General features: G+C 39.1%; 1 protein-coding gene across 1 annotated transcript in view; it reads left to right on the top strand.

The window, feature by feature from the left end:
• The first annotated feature begins 3,991 nt into the window (after positions 1 to 3,991).
• Positions 3,992 to 26,079, top strand: part of Ets98b (DNA-binding protein Ets98B) — a 61,831-nt gene continuing 39,743 nt past the window's right edge. The window contains exon 1 of the mRNA XM_076380664.1: positions 3,992 to 4,220. Within this exon, the coding sequence (XP_076236779.1) occupies positions 4,185 to 4,220 (36 nt within the window). The 5' untranslated portion in view covers positions 3,992 to 4,184. The remainder of the gene's footprint in view (positions 4,221 to 26,079) is intronic.

Here is a 26,079-nt window from a genome sequence, read left to right as displayed (position 1 = left end):
GATAAATTTTGAAGAAAGGAAAAGTGATCTAGTTCACTTTCCCTCAGCTTCTAGCGGAACGACGATGTAGCAATACTCTATTGCAACACCTTGCAACTTCAGTTGAACTTTCATCGACTAAGCAGAGAGATACTTACGCTACTATAAACCGCAAGATTTATTTTTTAAACTTAGCATCGTGAAATTTACAAACTATCATTTTTCATTTATCTTGATTGCACCTGACAATTCTTTTCATAACTGCAAGATTCATGTTCGGTCCATCGTTCAACTTCGTTGCAAAAGATTATTTTAGTAAAATTAACGATTCTCATTGAGGTAGTATCCCTCATCAGAATTCCAACTTCGTTTTTTAATCTCGCAATTTTATTCTTTCAATGAAATATTTGATAACAGTACGATAAATCAGTGCAAGGGACAAGCGAGCCATCGGTCCCCTTCGTCCAAACAATTTTCCCTATATTATATGCATCCCAGCTGCATCGTTCTTCCCAATAAAAGAAACGAAACCGTGGCCGACGTCGGCTCATACCGCATATCCGCCACGAATGTCGCAGATTGCGAAAAGGGCGTACGGCGCTCTTGTACTTCGGTAGCCGCATACGAGCCGCAGTTCTTTTCTTCCCGACATAAATCTTCTTCCTTTTTTCTTTCCTCGTGCTTTCTCACAGCTGAACGACGTTAATGCGGCGAAGACCGACGTCACTGGTAGTCGAACGGTTTTATTTTCTCCTCGGTTCTCCGTTTCTCACACGATCCACGCGTGCGAAAGGGGTGCGCGAGGCGAATCGTCTCGCGGGCAGGGAATGTTTCCACCGAACGAACTTCCCCTGATTTCCGTTCCAGTGACGCAATCCTGGCCATTCCGTGAAACGCGCGACGGTTCTTGCAACCAGACGCAATATAATGCTGTTACTGCGTCCGAGGAGAGAAAGTTTTATCGATATGTCATAATTTATATCGACAGACGTAAATTGATTTTTCCAACGTGCGAACGATTTAATTTCCCAGCCGGATATGGGCTTTCGCAACGAGGAAAGACCGATTCAAGAACCGCCGCGTAAACCGACCGATAGAATGGCGGAGGTGATCGTTAGCCCGTGAACGGTTCCATAACAGTGCTCAAAGTGTTTTTATTGGGTAATAAGAATCATTCAAATCGATAGATCGATAGAGCGGTTAAATTTATCAGCTCGCTTCGCTCGCGTTGTCTCTATTTGCATAAGAATTTCTCGTACGACCAAAATGGGACAGCATTCAGTTTAACACCGTGTCGGTGCGCTGTGTGATAATTATCTAGATTATAATTAGAAACTATTGTCTAGGGAATGCTGAGTTTTGGGATAGTTATCGATTCTACTTTCATGGTTCTACCAGTTTGGGAGATTATTATTACTAATATAAAACAATTATTTCTTAAATTTTATTGTTATATTTGAACCTCGTGCATTCTGAATTTAATTCTATGTGACATATTTGACATTTTTATTGAATTTTAAAAACATTAGAGTTCTTAGGTACATGTAATATGAATATATTAAACATGTTATTATCTAGGGATTGATCGATACTTGCATCAAAATTCAAAATGATTTTAATTACTCCATAAGTATATTTTCATGAGGTCCTCAATGGCCCTACACAGCATCACGTATGCTTCATTGCGCAAGAATTCTGAGAGTTCCTGACGCAATGCTCAGGAAAGCAACGGGCGCTACCTTTCTTAAAAGCCACACGTAACAATTTGATACCTCGCGTAAGCTTCGTTCGGTGTCTCGTAACAAGATGTAATGAAAAATTCACATGTATGACGCACGTAGATACAAAAACGTAACGATTGTTGCCACATAATTGACCGTTTCCGTTAATTAACGTTCAATTATAGACGCACGCCAGAAAATTATATGATCCATTCTTCGCAGTATAAATTAAGAATCTTTTCGCATAGAAATGCACGAATTTAGCATAATTACATCTCTGCTGGACTTTCTTTAGAAGAAACTTCACCATTGCACGAAGGTAAAAGTTTATCGCGAGAATATCTATTTCTTAATTGAACATGTAATCTCTGCATCCAAATAAGAGGGTGATTTCCGCTGTTTCAGAGACAATACGATTTCACCAAAGTTTTGCGTCATTCAATCGGCAGAGCCGGAAAGGTGTCTGCCCTGGAATCCGTTTCACAATCATTCAGTACGGCGCCATCGTCCTGCATCGCCATAAGTTAGAAAGGGCTATTGTGTCCACTTTTCCTCCATAAAGCGTGTCGCGGATCTAATCGTCGACTAATCGCCCACGCAAATACCTGCGTGCTCTCGCGCGGATCGTTAGAGTGCATTTCCAAGGAGCCCGCTACGCGTGTACCCAGATTATTTACTGTCGTATCAAGGCTGGTAGCGGATTCTACGCTACGACCCGCGCGAGAAGAATGCCGCAACAAAGCTTTTCATCGGTTATTTTCGCTTCACGCGATAACATCTTTCGATTTCTACTTCTGTCGTGTCGTACGCATTGCAATCGAGCCGCTTTGTTATCGTAACGATTATGTTAACGTATGTAATATGCTGCAAGATTGCGTGATAGCATTATCCTTTAATATTTCAGGAGTTTAGTGTGCAATCATTTCCAGTCAATTTTCGGTGCTTTATTTTGGGGTTTGTGTTGACTGATTTCTCACTTTTGAGGTGAATTAAGAATTTCTTTTGAGTTTTGAATTTATTAGATATGGTTTGCAGTAATTTATAGTATAGAATCATGGTACGAGAAATTATGTAATATGCTCTTGTCTATTTTTTTTTATTATATGAAGACCAGAGGAGAAGAAACTGATAAATCCATTTTTGATCATTGCTTGTTTTCAATATTATCTGGTAGCAAGAAGAGAGTACTTCGATATCCACTGAAAGTGGTTAAAATATTGATTTTCTAAAGATACTCTTCTAAATCAATCACACTTACAAATACTCTTTAATGTAACAAATTAATTAGACCATTTTGCATCTCTTCGAAAGATGAATTTGAATTTCGCAGCTGCCACAAAATCGTAACTTTCAAATTCCCTTCCCAGATGTCGTCCCTCAAATATTTGCATTCAAATATCGCAACTTCCTCAAAAGAAACATCACTAACAACCTCAACCCAGAATTTTCAGAAGCACCCAAAATTGTATTATAACTCCTACAATCCTTCTCCCCCTAAATTCCAACAATTCCCATTTATCGTTCATCTCAGCACTAACTTTTTAATCACAGAACCTCCAGCAACTCGAACGGCGCCCAGTAAAAACCGTGGTGGCCCTGCGCATGCGCGAGGATCCTTAGTAGGTCGCGTCAACGGCTCGAACGAACTTGTCTCGCGCCGCTTCCACGGATCAGTCATACAAAGGTGAGTCGGGATACGAGACGCGCCCAAAACGCCATAATCGTCGAAAGAACAGCCTCATCGTCCCCCTGAAACCTCACGAAACAGTTTCGCGCAAGTGCTACAGAAGGAACATCCCAAATCGGTTCGCAGTGTCTGGAATTAACAGAACCACGCGAATGTGTGGAGTGAGTGCGTCGCGCCCTCGTAATTCACGGAGTTATCGCGCAGGAAGCTGTCGGTTATTGGAAAAAATGTATCCCCGAGGACGAGGAAGAGGAAGCTATTAAACATAATCATTGGACCGACAGGAACAACGCGTATTCGTTCCGTCGTGGTGCTGTCAGTGCGAGCAAGGATTGGAAGTTTCGCGAGGAAGGCGCACGCGCGCGATAGTAGGTCGAGTCGGACGCTCGGTGGGGCTCGGCCGCGGTCGGTCGCGCTCGGGACGCTCGAATTCGAAGTTGGTTCGTGGCGGCCGCGCGCCTCAGCGCTCGGTCAGTCAGTCAGTCGCACGCGGCACACGAGGGCCTCGAGAGGTCGAGGGTTTGAGAACACGCGAGAAACCAGATCAGACGAGACGGAAGAGGCTCTGGCCGAGGTGAAGGGAGGAACGATTCGTGGTTCGAGGGAAATAAAAGAGGGTGGAGAGACGGCGCAACGGGACCGTGCGTCGCGCGAAGACTGGAGCGGTTTTAGCGGGTGAGTCGATCTCTCTCTCAATTCGAGAGATCGACTGGACACGGGGCAGCCTGTGAGAGAGCCAACAGGGAGACGGAGACGCTGTCAAAAGTGAGATATTACGGAGAAACGGGAAGGACGAGATGGTGTACGGAGGAGGCTTTGATATGGTGGAAACGGTGAGTCGGTTTTTTTGTTTGGTTTTTGTGTGGAATTAAAGGTGGATTGTTGCGTGGAGTGCGTCGAAAATGCTGGCTTCTTTGAGTGCGTATAATTTCATTATTTTGGGGTTGGATTTTTAGCTTCCTTCGGAATTTTTGTTTGAATTATTTTGTTGAGAGAAAGACTTCACTGTGATTGGATTAATAGGTTAGAAGAAAATAGAACTATGAGCTTGTATTTTGGAAGCGCTTCGCGTGTATTGATAAATGTATAGATAGAAGTTTGGTTCAGTGTTAAATACGAACTATTGAACATGAAAGTATAGTAATAGTAGAACTTACGAGCGTGTCCCGCGCGCGTACTGCTGCAATTCTGCTGCGCGCCAAATTTGAAATGTGTCCTGTAATAGTAGAGTCGCGATTATTGACAATTTGCTAACGTAAGAATTTATGCATAGATCATAGGAATTTGTTTTCCGTATGGCTATGAATATGTATAGTTTGGTGTTTAATGTTCAATATCTTGTATTTATATCCTTAATATATTATGCAACTGACTACTTAGGAATTTAATTTTACATAAGCAACAATTTAGTATTTATTATTCATTGGTTAGCATAAAGTATTTGAATGTTATTATTACATGTATACATCGTTTAGAGTCGAGTGCTATTATTTAAATATAGACTACATAAATTGAGAATTCAAGTTCCTCAAACAAGCAACGTTAATTATCTAAATCATATCTTATATTTCTATTTATTAAATATTGTGTTTTAAAATATTCATACAATATGTTTAGAAATTTCAGAGTAGTCAAATTCGATATCTGAATCAGTCTTTTAAATTAAATACCTAAGTAGTAAATATTAGCATTTTGTTAATAATAGAATTTAATTCATCTACTTTGAAACTTTATCAAATTCATGAATGTTAAATTTTACCACAACTTTATCAAAATTGTACCATCTCTGAATTTTCATAATACAGATGATACGTGCAACTACTTTGCTAATAACAAATATTATGCTATTTTGAACGACGAAGTAGATGTTTAACGTAGAGCTATCTACATGCTAAACACGTGCGTGCGGTAATTAGAATTAATTTGACCGAACCGCCTTAGAAAGAGCGGGTGTTTTACAAGTGAAATGCTACCTCAGTTGGTATGGTTAATGATAATGAGCAAAAACGTTAGGACGTCTACGAGTTAACAGCTCACCAGTTGACGAGAGTCGTGAATTATAAGAGAGTGTTTTGAGGAGTTTTCATTGACAAATTGAAAAATACGGGAGTCGTTCGTTTCGTCTGTTCTATCGTTGGTTACCTAAAAAATTACGCGCAGCGAGATGTAAATCTCTAAACGAGCACGATTTATCTGGTTTGAATATCTATGTCGATGGATAAAATGCAGAATTCTAAGAAGTCCTGCGGAATATGCGACGATCACATTGCGTAATATTTTTCGTACGTGCTTGGGTGCGCGTAATTCGTGACCTACAAGTATTGTCTTCAATTTCTCTGGGGCTTTGTGAAGCTTTTGGAATTCTAAACTCTAGAACTATCGATTAATATCAATATATTTCTATTTTTTCCTATATCTATGGACGCTACATAGATATAAGAGAAAAGAAAGTGAAACAGTACAAATTAATACTATTGATTTCTTTTTGAATAAAAGACGTTTCATTTAAATATTAAATACATTTTTTAAATAAGATGTTTCAGGAAATGAGGTGTTTGAAAATTGTATAATTTTTATAAAGAATTTTAAATTTTAGTAATTCTAGTATACGTTAAAATTATTTTACCACAGTATAATATTCTTGCATATTTTTATGAGAATTTTATACTAGCGACTACCAGTTCTCAGCAAGTTTTATGAAAATAGTCTATCAATTGAACAGACAATATTGTTTCGATCGTCTTTCTTCGCTTATCTAATACTATATTTTATGATGCAATTTCGAAGTGAATTTCATTTCGTCAAATATGAGTGGAATGTCTATACATCGGTTAATATTCGTCGATATTTAATTCCAATCTATGTTTAGCGTTGTAATTATCTGGGAGGAAGAACAAATGATACAATTAATTGCATTGATAACTTGTCTTATGAGAAAATTAATTGACAGTTTATATTTGAAATTAATTGGAAGAAATTTTCTTCATAAATGGATATAGTTTCGCTATCTCGAATGCATCGTCCCAGTTTGTTTAAGTAGATACGGCCCTGTCGTAGAAAGACACAAACAGTTGTCGAAGACGGTCGCGAGGAGGCTAACTTTCGAATCTACTACCACTAAACTCGGTAGAGTCAAGTACGAGAAATTCATTCTGGTTTGTACGTAATGGAAAATTTTTGCAGTAAAAACTAAGGCCAAAAGCAAGTTTTTGTTGCGTTTAAATTTCACTACAGTATACAATTCTTCCATACAAAATAGCGATTTAATCATTAACTAGGAAATTGGAAAATTTCTGATCTTCCACGTTGAATTTCTTATCTTTATGAATTATCTATCTATTTCTTTATATAGCACTTGTTGTCAATTTTTTATGCAATTTTAAGAACCTCCAATGTCACAGATTAATTTCTTCGTATTTTTTTGATAGTCTCAAGAATTATTTTGAAAAGTCAGAAAGAGCATTATCACACAGTGTGCACGGGGAACAGTCGAAGCGCCGCGTGAGAATTGATAGTAGAAAGCGATTAATTGATTCTCCTTTATTATCGCTCTTTCCTTCGACGATGAACTTTGCGTGATGCAGACGCTAAAATTATTTTGTTACTTGTTGTCAACGTTTCTTGTAAATACGAGATAATATTACCGCTTGGAATTTCGCTTTCACAACTTATTTACCTTGCGTCCAAAGAAGTAATTGCAGTTCTTCTTTGAGACTTTACTCGACCATAAAGCGTTCAGTTGTAACGTGAAATAGACCTGAGCCGATGGTATTTGAAATAAGAAATGGAAACTAATATTTAAAGTAGCGAAATAGTTTGCTATTTCTATTTCATTGGTAATTTACGAAAAGTAATTTACTTTGTACTAATATCGACTACATTTTTTTATAAGTGTTTCATATTTAAATAAATTAGTACATAACTATTAAAAAATTAGTTTCAGTTAAGTAATAATTATCTTTGGGTACTTTTACTTAACAGATGCCCAGGTCAGATATGAAACACACATCCATTCTTATTTTACAGTTTTATAAAATAATAGCGAAATTATTTCCATTTTCACTTTGTTCAAAGCTGTTCTGACACTTGCATTGTCCCGTGGATTTTTCTATTTTTTCTGTATTCTGGATATTGAGTGCCTAATGCGTATGCTCTGTAATAGAATTATGTATTCATGAAAGAGAGCTCTATAAGGTTCGACGACATGAATTTTACATTACCATATTCCCGCGTTAGATGTATCGAAAATTTCACTGTTCCACACCGCTGTCGTTCGACCTTCAATTCTCGCGTATAATTTTTATTTTGCCATTCCTCGCAGCGTATCTTATCGACGTCTCTAGGCCTCCTTTAAATCTCTCAACAGGCTTCTCGTAGTGCTCGTCGAATTGTTCAGCATTCTTATTAAAATATTCCCTCTTCATTTTGCATTCAGTTTCGTGTTTGCACTCGATTGGTCGTTCGCAAACTTATCGCGGAAATCCCGCGAATAATTAAGTACTCTACATCATCGTTAAATCATTTCTTGCCACCGCGGGTGCAAACTTTTCCATGACAGATAACAATAATTCATCTGACAGTATCTCAGATCTACAATGTTATAACGATCGCTATTAAAAATTCTGAAAGAAGCATTATCTTAGTTACAACCTGACTCAGTTTCGAGACAACCTGACAATCGTTCTCTTGGCTTGTGCAATTCACGAAAATATATTTTATAACAACTACCTATATTACATAAAGAAGTATTTTTTTATATTTCAAGGTACTTAACTCAAATTAAATAAAGAGTGTCCCAAAAATAGGTAGCCAATCTTTGGTACCAACCAACTCCAGGTGTCCCGCGCAAAGTACACACACGGAGAAAAGCTTTCGTGGGTCATAAATCGAATTGTTAAAGATAGGCAGTCGATGTCAGACAGGCAGGCATAGTCTCTCGCGGCTGACCGCGTAAACAGGGTGTAATTAAAAAATCTCACTAGCCGGTCTTTGTGTCGAGCGTTGTGTGTAGTTGATGTCCTTGCCGAGGCAATTCGAAATCCTGTCCTGGTCTCGCATTAGCGAGGGCGTGGTTGGTCGTTCGTTCCTGGTCCGAGGATAGCAGCCTCGTGGTAATTGCACCAGACTCGTTTCCACGACGCGACTTTTGCGGGTTCTGCTCGCCTTCTTTCTCTCGCCTTTTCCACACGACATCCGCTTTCCTCCTCGCTCTCGCGCCGCGAAAGGCGTCGCTGCTTTCTCTCTCTTTCCCTCGTTTCCTCTCTGTCCCGCGCGTCAGCCTTTCCGCGGATCGTTAGGAGCATAACAAAGTAAGTGGAAGCTGGAGACGCGCGTTATCGAAACGTTAGGAACGTTTGTTATATAACCGGACTCTCGCGGGATCGCGATTGCGATCGCGCACAGCTGCCAGGAGTACCGTTGTCGACAAAGGGAACAGAAGATAGCGAGAGATATTAATAAAATCGCCGCGGAGATATTAATAAACGAAACGGGAGTCCTTGGACGAGTTCGACCAGCTAAGGAGCGATTTCGATCTCGCTCGATAGTCGGGGCAAAAAGTGGAGGGAAAAAATGGTGGGCTGTCTAGGAACGCGTGGACATGTGAGACGTGATCTGTTCAGTGGCCAGGTAAATATCTGCCTTCTGACGTATGTTTTTTTTTTTTGTTATTCTTTAATGGGTTGTTGTGCTACGTGATGGAATAGTAGATTAAATGTAGGACAGATAAAAAAAATATTGAATATGGAAGTTTAGATATAATATTCGAGTTTGGTCGTCGCACTGATACGAATTTGGGACAATCACTTGGAGGTTTGCGAAGAAAAAGGCATCTGATTTATTCATCAACCTATTTTGGTATACATACCTATTGACGTCTTCTACAGCCTGGAATTTCTTTGGTAGAAATCAGGTCCATATTCTTTGTTAAATAAGTAGAATTAAAATGATGTTATTCAGTCAAAAGTAGAGTAACAATAGTTTTCTATTAAATTAGAATAATGTATTGAATATTAATTTCTCTAGCAATTCAAAAAATTCTTTTGTAAAATGAATGCAGACATTTAATCAAACGTTTCTAGAACTATTTCGGCAAATCGTCCACCTTGCATAGCCATTTGTTTCGATACACAAAGTAGCATTTCCATAAGAGCCTCGGCCAAATGCCACAAACGTCCCTGAATTTAATTACACATGGGTACGTGTATGTAGGAGCAATCGAGTCGGATGAAACCCTTCGCTGCGATTCATTGCTTCAATCGTTTCTGGTAGTCGCGAAGGAGCCCTGGTGACCTCGACTTTCCTGGAACTGCATCGCGGCCCGTCCCCTTTTGTCCTTTTACCCCTACTTCCACCCCCGCCGAGCGTCGCGTCTACTGGGGCCAGCAGACCAAAGAATTCGCTGTATTATGCCAGCGAAAAAATGTTCAAGTGCACCGACAAACCATTCCCTGTGTTACTCAGGTGTCTACCCCCTTTGTTCTCTGGCGAACTTTTCAGCCGCGTTGCGCCCACGGATTTACATGCATTCGGCACAATACAGCGATCATTAGAACGACCCGTGAACAATGCCCATTTACATACGAGATTTTCGGATTTACTGTCTCGCGCGTACTCTCTTGTGCCTCCACGCGATATGTAGAGGGGCTTGAGAAATTCAGAGTGAGTTGTAGGTGTTTATATTTTAATTCTTTGCACTGCATGGCTTTTTGAGCATGAACAAGTGACGAGATCGAGATATCTTTGTGACGCCATTTTTAGAGATTAAGTGTTCCCTGTGACGAAGGATGTTTTCGTAATTATGATCTGAATTTGAGACATTACTACATAGCGCTAGCAAAATATTGAAAATTAACTTGGGGATAGAGATTCTTCTTGATTCTGTAATTCAATTCTTCATTCAAATTAATTGAAAAGGCTGTATTCGAGAAAGTCTGAAGTTAGATATTTGGTAGTACTTATGTGAGATGTTGTTAGAATTTTTAGAAAACTTTCGAGGTCTTTTATATGCCTAAAAATCAAATAACAAATGTGAGAGTCCCCAGCGTACTATTTGAGAATGTAAAAAGAAATATATTAGAGTTAATATTTCCTCAAGTTCAGTCGTGCATCGAAGCATGTATTCGATCCAAGAACACTTTTTTATATGCCGTCGTTCTGACGTTGTCGTTACCCAGTGACATGTAATTGCGCGGGCAAATGGCGAACCTTGAAATTATATCATTCCAATGGGAGAAAGTAGCACTGGCGAGTATTTGCGTCGGTCTTTAAAACGATAAGTGAAGGAAACACTTTTACCTTGCTTGTTTGAGTTTCAAAATATGTCAGAACTTTTGTGAAGTTATTGACAGTTAGTTATAGTAATTACATTAATAATAAGAATAATGTCAAAATTATGTTATTGGGAAGTATATGAGTATTACTCTCGATAAAAAGGATATCTTGAGATCTGAATATTGCTTGCCATTATTTATGCAGTATTTACTTACAAGTAGTAATTTCATTTTTATAGGGTAAAATATATGCTTACTTTTATAACTTTTGTACAGGACTCAAAATTGCATCAGATTTCATCACATTCGTTAACTAAATTACTTTCAGTACCAATATCATTCTAAGATAAATACTGTCTCAGTCGATCTCACTTTTAAAAAAAGGTCAACTTCCTAGAAAACGATCGTACAGATGAATAGTGAAATATAATAGCAATCTTATTGTCCGTAGACACTTCCATCGTACAGTCCAGTCATCTAGTTTCTCGTAGCTCTCTGAGACGTTTGTAACTCGTCAAATATTTATTACAACACCCGTAAATCGTCGAAACGATCGACACAAGCGCTATTGTCGAGTTACTTGCATAAATCGGGTCAAGTAACGCCCAAGAAAGACTATGGTACTGACGAATATCAATGGCATCTTTAAATATCAATAGAAAGGCCATTTTACAGAGGTCTGAAAAGTCGTCGAGTGAGGCCTTGCACAACACTGTTACGATCGAGCGGTACGAGGCAAAACTGACTCTGGTTCGCGTGTCGTGCCGCGATCTACGATCTAGGATCAATCTAGAAGCCGAAATCGGGGGCATTAATCAGCAGTGCGTACACGTGGGTGGTCACCATTGACGCAAATCGTAATAATCGTTGCGTTTACAGCGCCGACGAGATAAATCGACCGAGGTCGAGGCTTTGGCAACCGAGACACCAGTCACAAGTCGACCCCCTCTTAATATTTAATCTCGCAGAAGCTGGTGTCCTTAATCACTTTCAATTTTTAACGCCGAATTTTCGACTGTCCCTATTATCAGTTTCCTCTCACTTTTTATTTTACGAAGTTGATCAGTGTGGCTTCTGCGAGACTCATCTCCTGACTCACATCGAGAAAGTAACGTGGCTCGAAGTTGCGAAGGCGGAGAGAAAAAAGAAAGCAGGCAGCATCTAAGAAGCTTAAAAACGCGCGAATTCTCACGATTCTTCGTGTGAAATGAAACTGAAACATGAATTGTACAAATGGGAGGATAAATAGCTTCCACCGCGAAATGATATTAACAGTAAAAGGGAAACGGGGAACTTTCTTAGAGTGGGTGGAGTCGTGTAGATTATTTGCCTTTTAAATTGTAAAGGGAACGTAGAATTTCGTACTTAGTTGGATGACTAGCAGTAACGTTAAATATTACTTAAAACAGTGACTTCAAAATGAGTGTTTTTGAAGATACATCAATTATTAATATTCACAATAGACCACATTAATATTACTATGTATTTAAAATATATTATTTCTAGTAAAATAAAAATATGATAGTGTTAGAGTATTTTAGCTACTCTGATTCAGAGCTTCTAGATTTAGAAAAAAAGGTTCATTCTTCTCATTCTTCGAAACTACAATTAGATGTTATAAAATGAATCCACTTTGGAAAGTTCAATATTTATATCTAAAAAATACCCAAAAAGATTCTTCTTTCATGCAACTCATAATAAGCAGAAGAGAATTATTATCAAATTCCTATCATCCCCACACTCGTACACCCCCAAAACATCCAATTCTTCTTCTCCAACAATCCATGCATCGAACGTCACACCACCCCTTCCTACAGTACCCTCGTCTCGCTCGAGAAAAAGGATTACGATGCTCCCCAAGCAGCTCGCACTCTCCTCTCGTTCTCACAGTCCCCCTCACTACAAACGAGTCCCTTTACTCGCGGTGTCCTACGCGAGCATCCATCCATCCGTCTGTCCGTCGTTCGCGTCGTTTCGGCCTCGGTAACGCGAAATTTACAACAGCCATTACGAGCTGATATTCTTTGTCTTGTCGCTCAACCGCCTCGTTCCTCGCCGACCCGCTCGGTGGCGCCTTCAAAATACATTGTTACCGCGGCGAGCAGCGCGCGAACAACGCGCTTACCTCCCAGGGATTCCCGTCTCGCGAAACGATTTGCGCGCCTCTCGTACTCTCTCCCCTTCGCTCCGCGACTGCCCCTAATGCGCTGGAATCCGCGAGAATGGATTGCAGTTTGACTTCATTTCCCTCGGCGGCCTTCTCAGACGACGATTATCCCTGATCCCCCAGCGAAATTGCGCTGAACACGAATCAATCTTACCGAGCCTGTGCCTCAGGGATTTTTCGTTGACCCTTACTACTGAATGGCGCGCCACTGGGGAGCTCTGCGCGACTGCGCGCCACGCGGCGGCTCGTTTTGAAAAGGTGAAGATTTCTGATGGATTTGCATCAGTCGGAGCAGGTTTTAATTCCTTTGCTTAGATGGTTTTCGATGGGAGAGTCTGTTGTAGTTCTTGGTCAGTAGTGAATCAAGGTATCATAGAATTTTACGTATTGCAATAATATTGAAGTGTCCAAATACTTAAGCATGGTAGTGAATATTGTATTGTAATTCTGACATTATATAACTTGAGTTAAAAATTGTTAAAAATGATGAGTGAAATCCATCTTCAATATAATGCAACTGTAACTCATACAGAAGTTCATTGACATCGTGCACCACAGACAGGAATTAAGTAATTGTATTATTAATTCAGAAATCGTAGGAATCGGCTCTGTGATAAGATACCACGCAAGCGCGCGGTCTTTACGAAACGCGAATAGCGTTACTCTCAGCTCGTGATACATTCAAGGTTTTGTTGTTTGAATTCTAGACTACGCCGGCGCCCGTCTCTTACTTTCACCTCGTTTGTTACACGTACGCCTTTTCATCTCTCTCGCGCGATTGCACGGAATTCTTGCCGACAATTGACCCGAGTAAAACGCTCTCGTACACGCGTGGATGTATCTCGTAAACGACAATGCGATGGATTTCAACCGCTAATTCGATGTTAACAAATCCATTCCCAGGACGGCGTATTACTGCTTTATCCCTTTCACGTGATCCTTGCGCATAAATCGCAGGGAGAACGTGGCAGGGCAGTTAATTCACCGTGTTTAATCTGCTTTTTGAATCGTCTTCTTAGCTCCCGTCTTGCTCCCCAGTCTTCTGAGTATAAAGTCAAGTGTTATGACAGACTCTAATTTCATAGAAGAAATTCATATTCACGTCTTTATGGATTCTAGAAAAATTGTACAAAATATGTGGTTAAAGAAGTCGAGCATATCTGCTTGAAAAATAGGTCAAGGAAATTCAAAGCCTCAAAAATGGATACCTACGTATATACAGTTCTACTATTATGAAAGTCTCTTCCAGGATGCACTAGGATTAATCCAAACTAAATAAAAAGTTACACTTAACATGTTTTCCTAATGCATCTATAGATCTTCCTCTACGAAACATGTCTCCTATTATCATTTTTTTATCACTACGAAGTTCGACACTTTGTCTTACGCGCACAAGTTTTTCTCCTCTTCCGAGCATGCTAATGCTATAACTGTTTATTCCACAAAACCTGCCACGATATTTTCAAAAGCATCGTTAGAAACGCGTGCATTTTTCTCCATTGATCGACGTACAGGCCAATGCATATCATCTTTAGAAAGCATACAGGTAAATGGCGAGCAGCCGCGCGAGCAGCGCTTATGGTTAATGTTCTGTGACGTTCGAAGCGTAAGACGTCCAAGTGCGACCGGATTCCGCGGTAGCAGCGACCGTTTCACGCGCATCCGGATGAGGAAGATAGAGAAGGAGCAAAAGTGCACGCGCCAACGAGAAACAATAAGCAGCTGTGTTGCACCGCGCGCGCACTGGTGCATTCCAATTACCGTGGCGCTTTAGGGTCCGCCCTAACGTTATCCATAACTACTGCATCGTGAGAGTTGGATGTTTAGCTAACATGATTAACCCTTGGGCGACAGGAAAATCGGAGGACTTTTTTGGAATGCAAATTTGTAAGATTATTTTTCAATCAATTCTAAGTTATTTTTATTTTGCAAAGTGGGTATGATTTTTTTATGAATATTATTTTGTAAGAGACGAAGTTGCAGGGGAATATGTATACTTGATATTATACTGTGCAAGGTGTTTGGAATTGTTTTAGTATGAGGATATTATTCAAGGATAAATTGAGAGCACAGAGATGGTACGAACAGTTTGTGAAAATGTTAATTTTATTCGGCTTTGTTCTTTATGACTCAGGTTTCTAAAACTGGATGTACATCAGCGAACAGTGTCTGAAAACGGCTCACAAACTTTTTATCACTCTTACTTAATTTTTCCATGAACATTAAGAACAGTATACGAACAGATAATTTTATGAATTTTAAATGTAAACGTAACTCGAAGATATTCCAAAAATCGATAATCATAAGAAATGACTTTATATTGATTTTTTCAAGCAGACTAGCTTCTTCTACTCATCCCGAAGTTCGTGTAGAATCATTGAATTTAAATTCAGACGAGGGTCAAAAACCTGAGCTCCTCCATTCTGGAGCTTTGTGCTAATGCTTGAAACGAGAATCTCTTCCATGTCTCTCCACTGTTTTTTCGTAGCCTCACGAACGAATGTACCTGCGATTCGACCCTTGCGCCTGAATGGAATAGTAATGGAGGCATTATTAGTTGAACACTGGTACGTAATCGGCGAGCAGCGTTTAGTTTGAAATTAGCGTACGTGATTCGAAAATACAAAAGTCTCGTTCTCAGTGCCTGTGAACCGGTACCGCGAAGAAAGTCGACTTTCTAAATCGACTAAAAACAGTTGTTTTCGTAGATTAGGGAGAAGTGAGAAAAATGAATAAAAAAGGGGAAGTAAAAAGAAGTTTCAAAGCTTTATAAGAAAATTAGAAAAACAATTAAATAAATACATCTTTGCTGAATTTTATGTTGCTGCAATAATCGAGTTGCATTCCTCAGATGATAGTAGAACACTAACTGTGTTAAACCATAAAGAAATGTTTTAATGTTATTCTTTTTTAAAATATTTTGAACTCTAATTGAATACAAAACGTGAATCACATCAAATGCTAGTTCCTTCTAATAGCGCTTTTAGTAGCGTTCTTATCAGATGTTCGTTGACGTAGAATCCGTACTATTATGCTGGTTTCATAGTTACTACAGTTTGCCACAGTTTTACTGCTTTATTACGGGGCGCTGCTTTCATTAAAACGGTTTTCCTCACAGGAGTACCGTTTCGATGAAAGAAAGTTTCCGTTCCGTAAAATCCACCTATCTCGATGGAATTTTTTCGCCACTGAGAAGTATTGCATTTTATATGTAGATACAAATACGATCTCATTTTCGAAGATGCAACCAATAAATATCTTGCAACTAGCTTCCTCAATTTCACGACTTCGCAAATCCCTGATATCATCGATCTTAAAACCGATTTTTCCTTCTCTGACAGTATCAATTTTTCAGCCTGTACAAACACGCATCTTTGTACTCATTTGTAACATTTTGATTGCCTCGTTATATTTGCTGGGAATTTATCAGGATACGCTCAATTTAATTTCAAATATATCCTACTCTTCTTCTAGTAGCCTCCAAGAGGAAATATCGTTAATATTATTCCTGTAATGAGATTCTACTTATAATCACGTTAATAGGCCTACCAACTGTGTAGAAATAACGTGGCAGTCAAAAGTGATGATGAGCACCTGATATTATAGAACTCCTAAATTTTTTTTATGGTTGTTTAATACCCTGAGGAACGCTTGCATTTTTATTAAGGTGTTATTCTCGAACCTATTATTTGCAGTTCACTGAGGCGTTCACGCCAGTCATTTTCGTAGCCAGAATGTTTATTAAAGTTTCTTTTATTCTGGTTTTATCGAACCTCGAATCTGGATCTACGGTGGAATTATTTATTAAGTTCCATGACAGAGTCTACCAACCCAGCATTGATCTTCACGCTTGTGCGAAAGAAATGCTCGCGGTAATTGGCTTTCCCCTTGTTCTACTTTTATACCTTGCAAATGCATGCGTTTTCGAGTTAGACGTGAAACTCCAGACATTAAAAGCTTGTTAATCAATGGACTCCTGCCAAGATTAATTCTGCATTATGCTTGTTCGAATTTTTACGACAACCTTCTTTCTCAAATTAACACTAAAATTAGCAAAATAATCTGAAACTTATAAACGTTTTTAGAAAAGAATATTTCTTGAAATTCTTTACAATTTTTAAAAATATGTTAATCGTTTGTAATTTTGGTTTGGAAGACGGTGGCAATTACGATATACTTTGAAAACCAGATGATTGGTCAAATTATAAGTAATTTATGTCGCTGTTATTATTATAACATTATTGATCGAAATTATTGCGGAAGTGTAATCATACTTGTTATTATTTTACTTCGTTCTTCTTTCTTTCATTTTCCTCCTTCTTATTATATTTCATTGTACTCGTGGCTGATTGCCATCACACTTTGTTAAGGAGTTCCCCATAACTCGTGGAAATTAATAATTATAGTTGTTTCGTGTATCGTTAAATATTTTTACTTCGAGAAAAACATGTTCTTATTGAAATATAATAATTTACTTCTTTTTTTACGCCGCTGTTTATACGGTAATAATAGAGATCTGCAAGTATGTCTAATTACATCTATTAGCCAATAATTGAAAATTAGAACAGATGCCGCTAATTGAAAGCATACTATGAATGAAAAAGTAAATTGTTCAGGAAATTGCGGATTTAGATAATTAGAAATTATATACATTACCCTGTTACATTTTTTATGAAGATAAACGATCTTATATTTATACCAATTCGAGCATAAGGTAGTATACGTTTTATAAAAATGTTATGAAGTTGAGAGTAGATTGTCGACACTTCAATGAATTTCATAGGAAGAAAACTCAAGTTTTAAAGGCCATAAGAATACGAGAAAGTAGACTAATCATATGTTAACGTTAACATTATAACAGAACCAGTATCCACTTTATAAGGATTATAGAATTCCAAAACGATATATTAAACCACAGGTGGACAAGTGGTATTGCAAGGAAGTGCAAATTCTATGTAGACTATTAAAGATCAAAACGCAAAATAGTATACATTTCTTTATAATTAATAAGACAGAGAAATCCAATTTTAACAATAAAACTGACAGTCTTAAAAAAGTATAAAACACATGATAAAATGCGAAAGATATTCTTAAAACAAGATTTAGTTCAGGCATTGCTAATTCCTTCAAATAATTGTTAATTTCTCTAATCCAATTAAGAACATAATCCAACAAAAGCTACATTAGACACAGGCTGCAAAACAAGTAAAAATGTAACTCCACAAATAACACAAACATCGTCGCATCACGCAAGCTGTCACAAAAGCCATAAAAATGAGCATCGTTCGAAAACCTGTTCGGAATTTCGAAGTGCCAGCGCGCCGCGGTATCTCTCCATAAATACAAAAAAAATAAAAATCGTATCAGTTTACATGGCACAACGAAGCGAATCCAGTTCCCTGTAAGTTGGTCACATCGAGCACCCCACCAAATTTATTATAACGCCACGAAGAGACGTCGATTGTGGACGATGAAATCGATCTTAGAATAATAAGCGACGCAACTGGTGCACCGCTGCAAGCATCACCTGCAGACGCGTGTACAGTTATAAACGCAAGTATTATGTCGCGGACGTATAAAATATCTCTGCAGCGGTATTCGACCAATCTCGCGAAGATTTAACCTGACGATAATTAGGTTTTTCCATCGACTTGAATTTTCCACGAGTACGTGTGCCGATGCACGCATGCTACGCGCGCTCTGGGACGCGTGCAGACACACGCATACGTGCCTCTGGTACGTAGGCAGCCGTGCAGCAACCGAGTTTCTTCGGTACGTGGCTTTACCGTTAGGCCGCTTGATACTCTTGTCTGCGAGTCGCCTACATACGGGGACGGCCTTTACGCGCGTTTAATGGACGGGTTTTCAAAGCTTTTTGTTTATCCTCTTTCCCTTCTTTCGTTTTTTTCCAGCGACCTCAACGATCGAACGCGTAACCCTCGTTCGACGCACGCGGAACGCGTTCGCGAACCACGCGAGCATCGAAATCGCATGGGATACGGTTTTCGATTAGATAGAAAGTCTCTGCCTCAAGGTTTCTCTTAATCAGGAAGCTACTCTTCGTTTAATTTATTTTCAGACACAGTTTGATGGCACTTGCTTCAGGGACGAGTGTTTCATAGGAATGGCAGATTGAGAGGGAAGTGTGGGAATAGTCGAGTAGGCAGAGATTATGGTGGAGGAGAAATTCAAATGATAGGTTTCAGAATTTGAGAGAGTAGTTTTTGTAGTTATCTTTTAGATTGCAGTGTACAGTTTTTGTAATTGTACGCACGTGGTTGAAGTCTCTGTATATTATGAAAACTTAGCGTCAATAGTTATTAATAGTATCTAGTATCTACTTATATACTGTCTACGTATATTTATTTCGTGTTTGTAAAAAATTGAGAAAGAAGGTTTTATAGTTCTCTTTTAAATTGCAGCATAAATGTTTTATAATTGTACACGTGTTCCGATTGTCTGTATATTATGAACGTTTAGCGTCAATACTTATTAATAGTACTTACTACAGTCATGAAAATAGGTTTAAGCTTTTTCTTCATACTATTTCGTGTTTATAAAACATTTGAATTCGATGCAATCGAGTGTTTCCATCTTTAGCTCTTCGTTACTCTTATTTTCAGATTATCGAGTAATTTATTTGAAATTATTTCCAAGTAACAGAGATTTTTGCTTTCGGCGAACTTGTATCCCCTTATCGTGATGACCAACTTCGGTGCAAGGCTACAGATGTCTGATTACTGGTCGTCTTATTAGTTCCAACTAGATCTGTATCTCCCCAGATCTTTAGATATCAAGCCTTCCATGCAAACAGTTCAATGGAATCGATTACACCGTTCTGGTTTACCAAAAGGAATACCTGAACGTAGGAAATAGTTATAACATGAAAACGAGCATTGAACACGTCATATATCTTTCCTGGAATAATTGCAAGATCATCTACTGAAATGAGACCACCACTATTTTCAAACATACTCACGCCAGAAACAAGCAAATCGTTTATATTCGATTTATATTAGGGAGACACTGTCTTCAAACTATTTTAATACTTTATCCTTTTAAAATATCATTTAAATCTATTTTTTAACCAGAACTCTAGCAAAAATGATCCTACCAAACACAATAGAAAATTGATAACTTAACTAGAACATAATACTTAAGTGAAGTACTTCAGAGAGTTCAACTGAAGTTTCAAGTATTCCTTCATATATGCTTCCATCCTGGAACCAGTAAAAGGTCATGCGATTTCATTAGTATCGTGTCCCAGAATAGTTCAGTCTTTTCCTCTTAATGAATACAAATGGCTTCAACTTAATCGCAAATTTAATCGGCCAGCTTGGAATACCAGATAAATCCCCTAATACTTTCGTTAACGGAGGAATTCCAAGTAAAACAAAATCCTCGATACATTGTACGGACAGAGAAAGAAATAACGACGGACGACGTGGGGGAGGGTAGGGGGGAGAGACAAAAGACATTGCACAGAGGGAGAACACGAGTTTCATTTGAATAGAATAGGTCGATAGTGATTTACGATACTGGAGGCTCGTCCGCTCGTGACTGTTTTCCACTTCTTTTTGATCCTTTTTTTTTTCTTTCTTCGATGGTACGCCTCTCGCCGCGACCCCTGTTTTTAATGACATTACTAAATTCGTGAGCGTTCAACTTTGTCCTCTATCACCAGTGGAACATGTAAGCTACTCCTCTATATAATTAGAAGACTGTCCACTGGCTTTTCAGTGGTGGCCAGTGGTGACTTCAACGCGTGGTAAGGTGAGCTTCGACACGCTCTGCAGACTGCTGCAGAATCATAAATAGTGGCCTAATTGGCAAGTAGCTCTCACAGAGTTTTATAGACAAGTCTTTTAAGCAATCTAAAGGAATCTTATATGATTTTTATAAAAAAAATATGATTACACAGCACAATAAAAGTATCATCTACCTCTGATAAAAGATTAAGTTTAAACCTCACATTCATTACAATTCAACCACTCTACCCTACCCCTGTCTGCTTTTAATGACTCTAAAACAACAACATTTAGTTTCCCATCTGAAATCATTCACCTTGTATTTGATTTCTGAGACTCCCCCAGATACCACACTCGAGCACCACTAAATCATCTAATCTCAATATATCAGCAAGCCAGCTAGCTAAATTATCAGTAACCGACAAATCAACGTTCCCCACGGCTCGGGTAAAGACCAGAAACCAGAAACCCGCTAGAATCCCCGACGTCACCGAGCTACCAATAAATCCATATCGAATTCGTCTAGCCAATCCGCCAACTCTAATTCATCCTTGAAGCATGCCCCGACACCTCCCGAGATTTAATGCATCCTGAACGAGTGTTCACACCTGCGGCACCGTGAACATCGTCTCATATTTATCAAACCCGCGAGCGGAGCGTTACGCGCGAGCGTCAGTGCCGAGCGGGGAAAAAAAGCGCGTCCGAGAGTTATAGTATCACGTTTTAATTCCGCGGCGTTCGCGTACGGCACAGCCGGTCGTGGCAGAATTTACGACGCCACGTTTCTCCCTCTCACCTTTTCGGTTCATGAATACAAGTTTGTAAGTTATGACGCCGCAATAGAGAGCGATGCAGCTACGCTCGCGCACGGCTATCAGAAGCGAGGAAGGGCGCGCACCGTCTGCCCTGGATGCACCGACGTGTTCCGAGAACCAAGGGGCCACCATTACCGGCGTCACCCACTGATATCTCAATAAGGATCCCCGATTCGAATCTACCTTAATCCACTGAACGCTAGGGATGGGATCAAGTTCAATGTGTGCTCGCGAATCTGAGCGAACTTCGATGACCAACTTTCGCTCCATAGGTTTCGAATGGTGTTCATGAGGAATGTTTCGGTGATTATACAGAGTATTCTACATTTTTCTGTATATACTTTGGCAGTGTGTTCTACGAGAAAGAATAAGGCTAAAATGTGATGTAGTAGGAAGTCCATAAATGCTATGAATTAAGAATTAATTTTCAATGTTATACATAGTTTCCTGATTGTCCTGCAAATTTCCATCGATTTAAAGATGCTGTAAAGAATAGGAAACTCCTGGTTTAAGTACTCATAAAAGGTTCGAATCTGCTTGATCAAAATTCGATTACGATTGAAAGTATCATTTATATTTATCAAAGTACTTGTAAAGTGTTCGAACCATTCTCGTCTAGATTCGAGTACACGTACTTACTAGTATTGCTTTTTCTTCGAAGTACTCGTGAAGTGTTCGAACCTATGCAATCAGACTCGAACCTACTTAGAAGTATACTTGAGCCCATCTCTACTGAACGCCCCTCGACCTGATCTATAAACTGGGCTCGTGCGAAGGGCGAACGAGAGAGCGTCGTAGCTTGCTGTAAATTTTCCCCTTGATTTCCCTCTGAACGATGCAAACATTCGTTTGCCTCGTGCAACGACCACTCACGAGGATACGATCTGGAATGCCTTTTTCCGAGCCGAGGACTTTTTTTAGACTCTGTAGACAGAGTGTGCTGACGCTTCGGAGCGAATACATGTTTCGAAATGGGAATGGGAAGCAGACTTGTTTTCTATTGTATTGTAATGACACCTCCGTGGTTGTCGCTTTGGGTTGAGGGAGTCTGTTATAGGAAGACATGAAGTTAATTTGGGGATATGTTCAGAATGATTGGAGCGTGTTGAAAGAACGTGTAAAAGTAGATTTCTTCAGTTTGAGTTAAGGAACTTGGAACCTTTGGTGTAGAGAATGGAGTATAGATAGTGGTAAGTCTTCAAACATCTGCTACTTGGTTTCCTCATAGAAATCGACTTTCACGAGCAACGTTTCGAAACGTTGCTTAAAGAAGCGAAGAGTGATTTATAAAATCATCTAGATAGGTAAATTGATTGCGGTTCTCGTGCGATTGATCTGTTCGAGTATAATGTTCTTCGAGATTGAGCACAGGCTTTGGATATTATGGATTTCAATTTGATTAAGGATTTCGTAGTTGAATAACCCCACTTTGTGGTGAGTCTTCTTTACTTTGAATATTTAAAATACTTCGAATATTTGGAATATTTGAAATTTGAAATATTTGAAATTTGAAATATTTGAATTTTGAAATTTGAAATTTGAAATTTGAAATTTGAAATATTTAGAAGTAAGGCGTATTTTAAAATTTAAATGTTTAAAAATTATATACAATTCAATCTTACTCTCTCTACCATATCCTGAACTAAGTATTAAATCGTACTACATTTACCCAACATTTATTAAAAATTTCTCAGAGTTTCCTGCCTCCTAAGTCACAGGTATTTTGATTTACGTAAGCAGCATTGAGGTCCCCTTCGCATCGTTGGGGAGAGAAAAGAGGGTGGAAGTCTGATTGCGAGTACAAGGTTACATATGAGATAGTTATACCCCACATTGCACATGCAGAAAGAGAGAGTACCGTGCATATGCTATCTGCTCTGGATACACACAGGAGGTGGGTTCTTAGAACGGGAGGCCATTACCGGTGCCCGGCCACGTACTGATATCTCAATACAAACCCTTAGTTTGAATCCATTATAATGTCGGGGTACGCGAGCACAATCGTCGCGTCGTGTACTCGTCCACGTATGCGCCTATACAGTATTATCCTGCGAGGATGCCATCCATACCACGTTCCAGGAACGCCTCCTGATGTCCCTTCTCTTTCCTAGCAACGAATTCCCGCGTAAACCTTTCCATTTTGTTTCGTGTATCGCGCATCACAGTTGCGTCGCGACTCTACTAATTAGGATTTAGAAAACAAGGACACTGATGATATTAAATTCCTTCGAATCAGTTTTTCTACTATTAAAACTACTTCGATAAATAGATATTAGAGAAGTTCTGTTATCTATCCTAATTAACGCAAAATCTGATGCAGTATCAGTATCAGCTGATTTATGTAATATGGAAATGGTGCACCTTATCTGTTTCCTCTTAGCTGTTAATGTCTCCTTATACAATTTCTCTACTTGCACCTTGGGGAGTTAGGTCTCAGCCTTCCTCGTATTTTCTTTATATATTTTCAATTTTTTTATCAACTTTGTGTAGTTCGAGATATCAAATAACGATAAGAGACACATAAATAGAACACGTTACTTTGTTAACGAATGCACGCGAATTTTTTCTAGAGACAAGGTGAAATACGTCGCACACTGTTGCACACAAGTTTCAGGCTAATTCTACAATTCCTCGTTTTGCTGTTTTATAACTATCGTAAGAAACGGTATCAAGCTATGAAGAGTTAAGATACCTAATTAACTATTTTCTAAACATGCAGAGATATCGAGTTCCTACAAAGTCCTCTACTTAGTCTTGTAATATTCCCTAGTACCTTTCTCTCCTTTAAATGCTACTTTGTGCACAGACTGAATACCGTGAATATTCTACCCAAAGGTGCACTATTAGCATATCATATTTCACAAACCCCTTCTGTGACCTTTCGTTGTTTCTTCAAGGCTTTATCTCATTTGTCACACCATTTATCCTTCTTACCTTTCGCCTGCCACATTGTTGGCGACCCACTTGCTGCTTGTAAAATATGATAAATAGGATCAATCTATATTGCTGGGAAATTACGTACTTGGACTCTATTCTAGACGCTGTACAAATAGTTCCTTGAAGTTCTTTCCCATTTCCAACTCTATTTACATACGTACATTCAAAGAAACTAATATCAATAGACCACTCTGAAACTGATATTGTAATACTTATCTTTCTCTCTCCGAAGGTTATTGACGCTACCTTTCACTTCTCGAAAGTTTCGAAAACCAAGAGTAATGAACTTTACGGCCATATAGGTACTTTAACGATTCATAAAAAGATTCAAAATGTATTACCGAACCATATGTTACGCCAATTAATCCAAGCTCTACTTACTGCAAAATACAGTCGAACTCCAACCCTCAAATTAACTCAAACTATAAATTTACTTAACTAACTTCAGCCTTTCGAAACGTCCAGTAATTGCGTAATATCCTAAAAGACATGAAACGAATATAACTTCTCTATTCCCAAAGGTAGTGGGTGATAAATCAGCATATCGACTCGGCAAGAGCACCCTTGTCTCGGTACCGTTCTCGTCTGCAAAAAATCCCTATCAGCTCTCGGCAGAATAAGGCCGTCGCTGTCACGCGTGGCTTGAACGCGCGCAACAATTCCCAGACAAAACCGCGAATAATACCTACTCTCGGAGCGTATACGCGTGCGCCCTTTACGTGGCGAATTATCGTCGCGGCGGCCAGGTATCGTAAACATGAGAACGTTATGTCTTTAGCAGCCTCGCAGGAAACATCGATCGGTGCCCTCGATTGCATCGTTGTCGGTGTAACGATAGTCCGGTCGCTGGAGACATTCGCCTCCGCAATGTCGATGCAATCGTAGAGCCAGGCTCTTGTTCTCCTCTAAGTACCGTGCTCGTCGGAACGAGAGCGTTCCCCGCGATAGTATTCCACTGCGATTTTACGATATAAAATACGACGGCGAACGTCCCTTTGAGGCGTGCCAATAACTTCGCGAAACGACTCTGCTGGGAACGGAGGAACGAGAGGGAGATCGCTGGTGACGACCATCGAACGCTCGTCGATTTTATTAGAGGAAAATTTGCTCCCCTTTTACGATTTCGGAGTGGGTACTTCAGAGGGAAGTTTCTAGATAAGGTGTGCTACTTTGGAGGACTGGAAACTTGGACAATTTGGATGCTGTGTAAAGTACGGAGGGAGTTTGTTAGAGATACAGGGTGGATTAGGTTGAACATTTTTTGTAGGTGTTCGCTCTGGCTTTTTGAGAAGTTATTTTACAAGGGGATTTAAAGTCTAAGATTTTCTATGGGGAAAGTGGTTAATAATACTGTGTACAGTAATATTGAAATTCAAAAAAAGAGTTTTGGGAATTGTGACTCTGGTTATACTAAACCATGAAACAATGTGAAAGAGAATTCAGAGTGTATGATTTAAATATCTCTTCTAAGTAAAAGGTGATTTTCTAAAATAAGTACTTCTTTCATCGAGGATTTCGTTTTTCACATTTCTAAAACTTCAGATTTACTTTCCTCTTTCCTAATTCTATCATTACATCTATGATCTCAGTTGCCATCAACTTTCCTCTACCTACTACTTTAAAGTGAATCTAGAAGACTCAGTGTACTTTTACTGAATCATGTTACTATCTCATAGAAGACTACAAACACTCCATCTCCTTGAATCATTCAGAAACTCAGTACTCTCTAATTACTTTGACAGAAGTGCAGCTCT

This window comes from Calliopsis andreniformis, chromosome 6 (assembly GCF_051401765.1).
Source record: "Calliopsis andreniformis isolate RMS-2024a chromosome 6, iyCalAndr_principal, whole genome shotgun sequence".
Taxonomy (NCBI): Eukaryota; Metazoa; Arthropoda; class Insecta; order Hymenoptera; family Andrenidae; genus Calliopsis; species Calliopsis andreniformis.
This window is presented reverse-complemented; position numbering and strand designations above follow the sequence as displayed.